At 40.8% G+C, this 12,173-nt stretch overlaps 1 protein-coding gene across 1 annotated transcript in view; it reads right to left on the bottom strand.

The window, feature by feature from the left end:
- LOC105496029 (ribose 5-phosphate isomerase A) overlaps positions 1 to 12,173 on the bottom strand; it is a 54,585-nt gene that overhangs the window by 35,779 nt on the left and 6,633 nt on the right. The window contains exons 2-3 of the mRNA XM_011766063.3: positions 11,996 to 12,056; positions 10,485 to 10,540 (exon numbers count right to left, since the gene is read on the bottom strand). Of these exons, the coding sequence (XP_011764365.2) occupies positions 10,485 to 10,540; positions 11,996 to 12,056 (117 nt within the window). The remainder of the gene's footprint in view (positions 1 to 10,484; positions 10,541 to 11,995; positions 12,057 to 12,173) is intronic.

The raw sequence follows: 12,173 nt of genomic DNA, 5'->3' as shown, positions 1-12,173 counted from the left end.
ACTAAAAATAAAATATTAGCTGGGCGTGGTGGCAGGCGCCTGTAGCCCCAGCTACTTGGGAGGCTGAGGCAGAGAATCACTTGAAATCCGGGAGGTGGAGGTTGCAGTCAGCCGAAATTGCACCACTGCACTCCAGCCTGACGACAGAGTGAGACTCTGTCTCAAAAAAAAAAAAAAAAAAAAAAAAGCAGCAGCAGTAGCAGCAGCAGCAGCAAGGGCAATCTAAAACAAGACAAAAGAGAAGGAAATTTCCTGACTGTGAAGGGAGACCCCAAGAGTGCAGCCAAGTAGAGCAGCTTGCAGTTGACCATCCTGGACGACACAGAGAGCCTTCACAAAGCAGATGAAATTGATGGAGTGGGATGCCCACTGTGCTGGATAAAACAGATTTCACCACTTTGGGGAAAACAAAATATTGGGCAGGCAAGGAAAAGTAATCATACATAAAACACTGTGTGGTTCTTGCAGTTACAATTCTGTAAAAAAACAAGTAAAATCTAACTAAAATGTAACTGTACTGAGACAATTAGGAGAGGAGAGGGAGGATGAACTGTGAGAGCAGGGTAAAGAATAAGCAAATGTTCATCTTCCATTTATCCATTCAGAATTACAATTACCTAAAGTTGTCAGAAAAAGAAAATCTGAAAGAATTTTAAAAGCAGCTCAAGATGGCTGCAGGTTGAACACACAGGTAAAAGAAACCAGGCCTATAAATTAAAGATGAACTCTCACTTGCAAGGCTGGAATTTGTCAAACATTTCACTAACATTCGCTGACTGTAACCTTCTTGCCTATCAGATGAAGCATAAATGCAGGAGAGAATCAATCATTTCTCTCCAGATCCTGAGACACCTGCATACTGGGTAACTTTTTACTCTATATACATTGTAAACCAAAAACAAAATTCTGTGCCTCCCAACTGATTGATGGACCCCACTCTCAGTCAGGGGAGTTCCAAAGAAAACCTGAAAATCAAGTTCAGGTCATGATGGGAAAGGGGAGTCAGATATGCCTCATTATACCATCTTCCCTTTGGAATTCAGGCACAACTGACAACCATTAACATTAAAACAGATTTTTGTTCTTAATCTTTTTTTAGAAATAGGGTCTCACTATGCTGCCCAGGCTGGTCTCAAACTGAGCTCAAACAATCCTCACACCTCACCATTCCCAGCTAAAACAGATCTTAAGATGAACAAAACAATTTGTAGCAATAAGACACCAAATTCCAATCTGATTCTAGTATAGAATCACATGACAGCAGGTCCTGAAAGAAACTGTATTTTACCCTAAAATGTATTTCTTTGACATATTTTGAAATAGCCCAGTAAAGCTGTCTCCTGTAGGGGAAAGAAATCTACATTCTGTAAAGAATTCCCTTCCCTTTCCAGGTCTTTTCCTTGACGCGGGGGAGAATTAATTAAGAGTCCGGCACTTTTTAAGTCTGATATGAAACATTTACAATCTATTCTGACACCTGCTACCTAAAAGCTTCATCTGCATAAGTAACAATCTTGGTCTCCATAACCCATTATCTTCACCCAAACATTCCCTTCTATTGATTCCAGGTCTTTAGATAATAATTACTTCAACCAACTGTCAGCCAGAAAATCTTTGAATGCAGCTATGACCTGGAAGCCCCAACTCTGCCCTCGAGCTTCAAGTTGCCCCACCTTTCCAGACTGAACCAAAGCACATGTTACACGTACTGATTGATGTCTTATGTTTCCCTAAAACGTATAAAACCAAGCTATTGCTGGACCACCTTGCGGTGGTTTCTTTGACTAGCTGAGTGTTTTTCTTTTCAAAAGCTCCTTTGTCTGCACCAATCCTTTACATTCTATATAAGAGCAATAGAGATAAAATTGCTCCGAATATAAAGGATACTTGCACCCACCAGCCCGAATCGCAGGTATTTTTAGGTGACAAACAATCCCGTGGAAGGGTCAGAGGAGATTCCTCATGACATGTAGTGGTTCCAAAGGGCTTCACAATCAACAGAAAAACACTTAAGTTCTAATAGCTCCTCCAGGGAACTCTCATAATAGGCTGGTCACCTAGCATTCAGGGCACCTCGCTGCTATAGCAGGCGAGTTTCTCCTGAAACACCTAAGAGAGCAGACCAACATAGGGGTAAGAGCCTGAGGAGAGAAGCTCATAAGCAACACATTTTTGACCCTGAACACATTCCTAATCTGGTGCAGACGAGAGAGAAGGGAGGAGAGACATTTCAAACAAGACATCTGAAGCTCGAAGCTACTGAAGGAGAGTTACCATCTTCCAAGATACCAGCTAGGCTTGTGACTAAAAATTATGGCACCTTATCTTATAAATTTTTTGACTCCTTGAACCAACATCACTGAAAATTAAATTAGCTTAACTTGGCCAAAATGGGGCTCATTCAACACCCCAAAATTGAATTATTTATGTGCACAACTGGAAGGAGTGGCTTAAAAATTAAACACAAAGAATGGGATAGTTACTACAATGGTTTTTAAACGCTTCTAAAAGAAGTAATGATAAAATTGTTTCCATACAGGAGGTGAACCACAAGATCCTGGAAACTGTTCCTTGACTGAAAAAATTGTCTCACGTTCCCACTGTCTCACCTCCTCCCCTCCAACTGCTCCTTCAGCCCTCTTATTCTTTGCTTTCAGAACTGCCTTGGCCGGGCACAGTGGCTCACACCTGTAATCTCAGCACTTTGGGAGGCTGAGGTGGGTGGATCACTTGAGCCTAGGAGTTCGAGACCAGCCTGCACAACATAGTGAGACATCGTCTCTACAAAAAAATTTTTAAAAGCTGGGCATGGTGGCATGTGCCTGTAGTCCCAGTTACTCAGGAGGCTGAGGCAGGAGGATCGCCTGAGCTCAGGAGGCCGAGGCTGCAGTGAGCTGTGATCATGCCACTATACTCCAGCCTGGGTGACAGAGACCCTGTCTCAAAAAAAAAACAAAAAAGAACTACTTTGCCCAGATCAGATGTTCCTTATTCCCTCCTCCACCCACACAAGTTTTGATAGCACCTTTTAGAGTAAATCCTGACCCAAAGGGAGACCCTTCAGTAGTTTAGACCCCCAGGACAAGGCAGAACTTAGAGCCCCCTACTAAGGAATTCCCAAAAAAAAAAAAAAAAAGAGGCTATTATTAAGATTCTTGGACACTCCAAATTCAGCCCTTCCGAGAAAAAGTATTTGGTTGATGCAGCAGCCAAAGGCTGCTCTAACACTAATATCAGATGAAACTACACGGGGGACTATTTTTTTTTTTTAATGAGCTCCATTGAAAAGGAACTCCAAGTGGCTCAAGAAAAGGGTTCAGAGAAGGAAAAGCAGATATGGCTAACAAAGGAGACACACCTTTCTCCCACTTGCAAATTATAGTATGGACTCAACAACAGACTTGTTTTGTCTTTGGAATTTATTTCAATTTCCTGTATCACAACATTTCTGTCAGCTCACTCACTAGGGACCTCAGAAAATGACTGCCTAAGAAAAAACAGTATTACTGGAAACTCACCCACAATCACTCATAAGTCTTATGTTAAATGTGCAGTTTGTCCGAAACATAATCCAGGACAGCCTCTTCATGGATATCAAGGGCATTTTCCTTTGCCCACCAGACCTTTTGATATCTAGCAAGTGGATTTTATCCAATTACCTCCAGTCCAGGATTATAAATAGGTCCTGGTTATGATTTGTATGTTCTCTCACTGAGTTGAAACATTTCCTTGCAGAAGTCACGGCACACACAGGAGGAAAATATCATTGAAGCAGATAATTCCCTCTTGGGGAATTCCTTCCAAATTACATAGCGATAGAAGAATTCATTTTACTAGAAAGATAGTCCACTCAGTTTGTAAAATCTGGCCCATTTTCCAACATTTTCATTGTGTATACCATCCTTAGTCTTCTAGATTGGTGGAACAAATAAATGGAATAATAAAGATCCAGCTAGCAAAATTAACAAAAGCTTTTCATACTGGGCCAAAGGCTCTTCCACTGATTTTGCTTAACCCAAGAGCAACTTTTCTTGGATAACATCAATTATGAGATAATTACAAGTCAAGTCAACCTATGAAACATGATAACAATTTATATGAACCAACTTTATTGAAAGGTGCTATACTCAGTTATTGTCAAGGCTTAACTAAACTTCCTTCTCCAAAAGAAATTAATAAAAGATTCTTTTTACAGTGTACTCCTGGGAGACAAAGCTCTTAAATACCATAATGTCTAGCCAAAGGACCTTTTTTTATTGGAAACGACACCAACTAAAAGACTCACCTGAACCTCACTGGAAAGGACTCCATCAGGTATTGTTAACTAATTGCTGTGCAGCAAAACTTGAAGGCTGGATCCACATTTCTCATTTAAAGAAAGCTCCAACAACTAAATGAACTTATAAGTCCACTGGAGACCTCCAATTAAAGATCTCTAAGATTCCTGACACCTCTGAGGATGGGAAGCAGACAAGACCTGACTAGATAACATTGCCCAAATTACCAGGCCAGGCCTGAACTCACAATGAATTTCTTCTGCATATACCTTTTGTTTTTGTATTTTCCTGCATGATGACTGAATTTCTACTAACACCCCCTCATTTGTTTGATCCCCATTCCTCTTACTGGGAAATTGTTTAACTGATATGAAAGTAGGACAAACATTTTTTCAATATCAAGAAGATACTGGAACCCTGACATCAACTTCTTAGAATGAGTCCAATGTTCCCATGGCCCATGGCACCAGTTTTTCAGGCGTAATAAACTATCAAGAGGCCCCCACTTAGGGAAAGAGATCCAGGAAGTTCTTCCCAATTCCATGCCTGGTCTGGCAATTTTTAACACTTTACAAATAGATCACTATGTTACTGTGAATACAGATGATCACTTACTATACAAACTCCTGGATATGACGGAAGACATTTAGCTGCAGTTTATGTGCCTTGCCATAGTATCTCCTGTCCTAGGAGTCAAGGACCTTGTTTTTGTGACTGGTCTATACAACATTCTAATGAAGCTGGAAATCAAATAGTGAGAGTTACTTGGTGGACAAGAGTACCACCAGAGGATACTTGGGAATGTTACAAGTATACAAGAAGCCTTACAGTATACTCAAACTAAACTATATCTAGGGGTAACTACTGCTCCTCTCACTTTAACTTGGAGCACCCAACATTATTGGGTTTGTAACTGGTACTCACGTTGGATTTCCATTATAAATGCTCAATGGCAACAACATGTTTAGTGGATAAAACAGCACTAGCCAACTAAGGCAAAAACAACCTTAGGTGCAATAAAGGCAGGACTTGAGATATTAGGACAAGCTAAAAATGTATTTAACAATGACAAAAAAAAAAAAATCACAAGAAAAGTCAATACTTACCAGTCTAAATAGATTAAAAGAAATATTCTTTCAGAAGGAAAGTATGGGTTGGGAAGCTACACAAAAAGATAATGACACTATTGTTAAGTAGGTAAATCAACTACTCAACTAACAAGGAGCCATGTCAAAACCCAGTGATGGAAAACAGCATGCGTCCAAACTCAACAAGGTTTACTGACCATGCTAATCCAAATGGAAACTGAAGTGGCCTCTAAAATGTGCCCTACCATTTTGGATGCAGAAACACAAGGTATACATTTATGCACAAACATTATGAACCCTCTTCCTCCTGGAAAATTACTACCAAGGATATGTAGCTTAATTCACTGTACTCTTACAGCATTAGCACCCCGCATGGATAATAACTAGACATGTAACATAGTGTTAGTAGGAATAGAGATTTTTTTAAAATAATACTTATATTTTCCCAATGGGGAGCTGATAGGCCATATTAAATAATAGTACTTAAGAGTCCAGTTTCAGTTCTACACTGTAAACAAATTCAGGAAGTTTGTGCTGTCCCCAAAATGTTTGGAATCCTGAAATCATATAAATATGACCCTTAATTTCTTTATTTTTAAATTTAATTTAAAGTTCCAGGATACATGTGCAGGATGTGCAGGTTTTTTACATAGGTAAATGTGTGCCATGGTGGTCTGCTGCATCTATCAATCCATAACCTAGGTATTAAGCCCTGCACGCATTTGCTATTTATCCTGATGCTCTCCCTCCCCCTGCACTCCCCACACAGGCCCCAGTATGTGTTGTTCCCCTCCCTGCGTCCATGTGTTCTCACTGTTCAGCTCCAACTTATTAAGTGAGAACATGTGGTGTTTGGTTTTCTGTTCCTATGTTAGTTTGCTGAGGATACTGGCTTCCAGCTCTACCCATGTCCCTGCAGAGGACATGATCTCATTCCTTTTTATGGCTACATAGTATTCTATGGTGTATATGTACCATATTTTCTTTATCCAGTCTATCATTGGCAGCATTTGGGTTGATTCTATGTCTTTGACATTATGAATAGTGCTGCAATGAATATACATGTGCATGTATCTTTAGATCAGAATGATTTATATTCTTTTGGGTATATACTCAGTAATGGGATTGCTGATTCAAACGATATTTCTGGCTCTAGGTCTCTGAGGAATCACCACACCATCTTCCACAATGGTTGAATTAATTTACATTCCCACCAACAACATAAAAGCATTCCTGCCTCCACAGCCTCATCAGCATCTGTCATTTCTTGACTTATTAATAATCGCCATTCTGACCAGCATGAGATGGTATCTCATTGTGCTTTTGATTTGCATGTCTCTAATGATTAGTGATGTTGAGCTTTTTTTCATGTTTGCTAGCCACATAAATGTCTTCTTTTGAGAAGTGTCTGTTCATGTCCTTTGCCCATTTTTTAATAGGATTGTTTGGTTTTTTTCTTATAAATTTGTTTAAGTTCCTTGTAGATTCTAGATATTAGAACTTTGTCAGATGAATAGATTGCAAAAATCTTCTCCCATTCTGTAGGCTGTCTGTTCACTCTGATGATAGTTTCTTTTGCTGTGCAGAAGCTCTTTAATTAGATCCCATTTGTCAATATTGGCTTTTATTGCAATTGCTTTTGATGTTGTTGTCATGAAATGTTTGCCAGTGCCTATGTCCTGAATGGTATTTTCTTCTAGGGTTTTTATAGTGTTTTTCATTTTCTAGGGTTTTACATTTAAGTCTTTAATCCATCTTGAGTTAATTTTCATATAAGTTGTGAGGAAAAGGTACGGTTTCAATTTCTGCATATAGTTAGCCAGTTCTCCTGGCACCATTTATGAAATAAGGAATTTGTTCCCCATTGCTTTTGTCAGGTTTGCCAAAGATCAGATGGTTGTAGATGTGCAGTCTTATTTCTGAGATCTCTATTCTGTTCCATTGGTCTATGTGTCTGTTGTACCAGTACCATGCTGTTTCGGTTACTGATTTGGTTACTATAGTTTGAAGTCCAGTAGCATGATGCCTCCAGCTTTGTTCTTTTTGGTTAGAATTGTCTTGCCTATACAGGTTCTTTTTTGGTTCCATATGAATTTTAGAGTAGTTTTTTCTAATTATGTTAAGAATGTCAATGGTAGTTTAATGGGAAATAGCACTGAATTTGTAAATTACTTTGGGCAGTATGGCCATTTTCATGATACTGATTCTTCCTATCCATGAGTATGCAACGTTTTCCCATTTGTGTCCCCTCATTTCCTTGAGCAGTGGTTTGTAGTCCTCCTTGAAGAGGTCTTCACTTCCCTTGTTAGCTGTATTCCTAGGTATTTTATTCTCTTCATAGCAACTGTGAATGAGAGTTCATTCATGATTTGGCTCTCTGTTTGTCTATTGTTGGTGTATAGGAATGCTTATGATTTTTGCACACTGATTCTGTATCCTGAGACTTTGCTAAAGTTGCTCATCAGCTTAAGGAGCTTTTCGGCTGAGAGGATGGGGTTTTCTAGATACAGAATCATGTCACCTACAAACAGAGACAGTTTGACTTCCTCTCTTCCTATGTGAATACCCTTTCTTTCTCTTGCCTGATGGCCCTGGCCAGAGCTTCCAATACTATGTTGAACAGGAGTGGTGAGAGAGATGACCCTTAATTTCTATACCCTGCTGAAAATAATATATGGTATACAGGTGACATGGTTTGGCTCTGTGTCCCCACCCAAATCTCATCTCAAATTGCACTCCCATAATTCCCATGTGTTGTGGGAGGGACCTGGTGGGAGATAATTAAATCATGAGGGTTGTTTCCTCCATACTGCTCTCGTGGTAGTAAGTCTCATGAGATCTGATGGTTTTATCAGGGGTTTCTGCTCTTGGGTCTTCCTCATTTTCTCTCTGCCTGCTGCCATCCATGTAGAATGGGACTTGCCCCTCCCTGCCTTCCACCATGACTGTGAGGCTTCCCCAGTCACATGGAACTGCAAGTCCAATTAAACCTCTTTCTTCCGTAAATTGCCCAGTCTCATGTATGTATTTATCAGCATTGTGAAAATGGACTAATAAATTGGTACCAGCAGAGTGGGGTGCTGCTGAGAAGATATCTGAAAATATGGAAGTGACTTTGCAACTGGGTAACAGGCAGAGGTTGGAACAGTCTGGAGGGCTCAGAAGACAGGAAAATGTCTTTCTAATATTCCTATGTTACAAATATTATAAATACTGCAAAAATGTTACCAAAAGAATAAAACTCCAGCCAAAATTATGTTAGCTCATCAATTTGAACTACAGCCACAGAATTTATGTAAGGTGGTCTTCTATTGTCTGTTTTATCCAACATACTCTTTCCTCTAATTCTGACGTACTGAATTACAGCAGAAAGGGACACGGTCCCAGTATACTCTGAGTCTGTGTCCCTGGTCTATAGTCCTCAAACTTGGCTCAGAATAAAATTAACTTTGACTTAAATCCATAGTGGCTATTATTTTAACCTTTTGGGTCAACCTAGTTGAGAAAAATTTAAAAAGATCAAGAAAAGCATGTAGTTTCAAAATACTGGAGCAAATATCCAATCACCTAAAAGAGCTAAAAGTATGTCCACGTAAAGAGCAAGAAATAGTGGAGGTGAGGGGTGCGGAGGTGAGAAGAGTGTGCTTTCTGGGTAGTGGTCATCTCAGGGAAGGTGAGGGAAGTGTGCTTTTATCTCTTTTAAATAAAAAGACTTCAATTATTTGTTTCTTCCATGCAGGTGCATATATAACTTTAAAAATAAACACCAATGTAATTTATTAACTAAGAAATAAAAGTACTTGATGATCAAGTCAGTTGGAAAAATTAGATAATTAGCTTTCCAAAAGACTAAAAAAATCCACCACAAACCACTGAGGCTTTAAAAGTGTCTCCTCAAGACAGCAGAATTTAAAAAAAAAAAAAAAAAATGCAATATAAAACACTTAAGGTATTGCCTTCAGTCCCCTGGGTGGCCATTCACCTTGTTTAAGGTCTCCGAGAGATTTAACATCAAGGAAGCTCCAATAGTATGCACTATCCAACTCCCTAACCTGTCTACCTGGAATCTCTGCCTTGCTCCCTATTGTTAAGCTGAGGCCAGTCTGGTTTAGAAGGAACCTTAACCTCTCTCCCTTCACCAAAGCTGGCTGCAGGCTACCAGCATTCTGTGCCTCCAGGATTGGGAGGGTTTCCTAAGAAACCCAGCTGTCCAAGCCTAAGCCCATAAAGTCCCGGAAGCATCAGTCACTCATAAATCTCACCTCCTACCCTAGTGCATAGTATCACCTTGACTAATCCAATGAGAGATTATACACATACTCCTCCCTGCAATGGCCAGATGAGGGATAAGAGTTGGCTCCATCTGAGCAACTGTCTTCCCTTCTACTTCCCAAAACCTGCTCTTTCCTTATCTCTCCCTATATTTAACTGGCTCCACTGCTTTCCTCCATCAGCTCCTACTAATTTATGATGTACTTGTATTACTAACACATTGCTTAATTCCTTTTAGCCTGATTCTTTTTTTTCTTCTTGAGACAGGGTCTCACTCTGTCGCCAAGGCTGGAGTACACTGGCACAATCACAGCTCACTGCAGCCTGGACCTCCCTGGGCTCAAGGGAGATCCTCCCACCTCAGCCTCCCACCTAGTTGGAACTACAGGTACAAGCCGCCACACCCAGATAATTTTTGTAATTTTTGTAGAGGCAGGCTTTCACCATATTGCCCAGACTGATCTTGAACTCCTGGGCTCAAGGGATCTGCCTACATTGGCCTCCCAAAGTACCTGGGATTACAGGCATGAGCCACCACACCTGGCCTAGCCTGATTTTCACCTATAAACAGGAATAATATTCCTTGAGGAGAGAGACTACCTGGCCATCTCTGCATACTCCGTAGTGCCTAAACTCAACATGCACTGAAACATTCTCCGAGTAAATAAACAAATGCACCTAAAACTACAATTCCAAGAAGGAATACTTGGTCCATAAACTCTCCTATTCCTGGACTCTCTGACCTAGAACAACCTTGAGGTGCAAGACAAGGCCATGTGTCCACAACCTCGGGGAACCAGAAGATACAGCAGAAGCTGTCACGATGCAGATGGAAAGCAGGACATACCTGGAAGGAAGTGGGAATACAGACGAGGTTCAGATTCTCTTGCTTCACCCTTTCAGCTGTGGAGACAAAAGCCATATTGGCAGTTTTTCACTCTCCTTACTTTATTTCTCTTGTCATATGTGTTTGCTCAAATCCAAGACAAAGGAAGATCTATTTCCCTAGGACAGCTGCCTTTCACCCTGTGTCCCCCTCCTTGGTGGGAAAGCTGGTGACTGTACTTCACACACCAGAATACAGAGACACAAGAAAGCCTGGAGAGGTAAGCACTGACCACAGAAAGCAGAGTCAGTGTTTGCTATTGTTACATGCCTGACAACATTCTAAGAACTTTGTATATATGAATTCTTAATCCTAACAACCCAAAAGGTTAAATTATTTTCCCCATTTTGCAGATAAGGCAATTGAGGTTCAGAGAGGTAATGTAATTTGGTAGTTATACCGCTAATAAGGGGCACAACTGGGACATGATGCCAGGTCGTCTAGCCACACAGTCTTAACTCCCCTATATTGCCTCTTCTAGGAAAAAGCCAGAACTTTACTTTTGCATTTTAGTAAAAAAGATACTTATTTGTAGGCCCCAGAGAGTGGCTAAAGGAGATTTATTTTTTCAATTTGGATTTGTATCTTTCAGGAAAGTTTGATTTAAAAAAAAAAAAAAAGACTTCAGAAAAAACCTCTTATTAAAATTTCAAGCCTTTTTAATCATTGAGTGCATCTTGGGAGGTTTGGGTGCCACCCTTGTAAAATCCATAGTAACCCCTGTGCCCTGAAAGTATTCTCCAGACACTTGGTTAAGATTGAAAGGTATACAACACAAAAGCTCCTATTTGGCCAATGAGAAGGCTTCCAGAAGCCATCACACCAGCACTACAACCACTCCCTCATAACAAAGTGTTCCTGGACTTTCCCTGCTGGGCTCTGCCCCTTGGCACCTAGAAGAATTCGGCATTCAAGCAGGCCTCTCCTCTGGGCTTTGTTCTTACAAACAAAGAGCAGGGCAGTAAAACCTGTGGAGCAGCCACAGGGGCTGATAATTCCTGAGCCTTTCCTAAGCATAGAGACACCCTAATCAGTGTGAAATGAGCACCTGCAGGAACCAGCCATCAATGGCAGGAGCCCCACATCCACTCCAGGGGCATGGACAGGGCAAACCCACTGTGGCCTCAATTATCTGCCTGAGGAAGTCTGAGGCCACACACAGGCCTCAATGGTAGAATGCCATGGACATGATTAAAATTATATTGGGACCTCGAGCTAAGTCAGCTCCTCCCCTCCAGCTGAGCAGAGTAAACAAAGGCAAGGACACCCTTCAAAGTTGGATGAAGAGGCCCAAGATTCCCTCTGTCCACAAAAGAGCAGAAACAGCTGACCTCAGGTAGTCCCTCTCTCCAGCTCTGTACTGCTGAAGCCAAAAGGGCAATGCCAAACCTGTGCACCACTTCCTCCCTCTCCTCTACCTCCCTACCCCATCATCACCCACAAAGCATCCAGCAGACAGTGAGAGAGCATACCTATTCGCTGCACAGCGTGGACAATTGTCGAACCGCTTCCAATTCCCAACACTTGGTTATTCTGCCAAACGGGGGGAAGAAAAAACAAAACTTATTAATACCATATTTTACTCCTTTGTCAGCCCACTTCCTAAAGCTATAAAATTATTATGAACAGCAATTCACCAACACAGGTGCA

Source organism: Macaca nemestrina, chromosome 13 (assembly GCF_043159975.1).
Source record: "Macaca nemestrina isolate mMacNem1 chromosome 13, mMacNem.hap1, whole genome shotgun sequence".
Lineage (NCBI taxonomy): Eukaryota > Metazoa > Chordata > Mammalia > Primates > Cercopithecidae > Macaca > Macaca nemestrina.
This window is presented reverse-complemented; position numbering and strand designations above follow the sequence as displayed.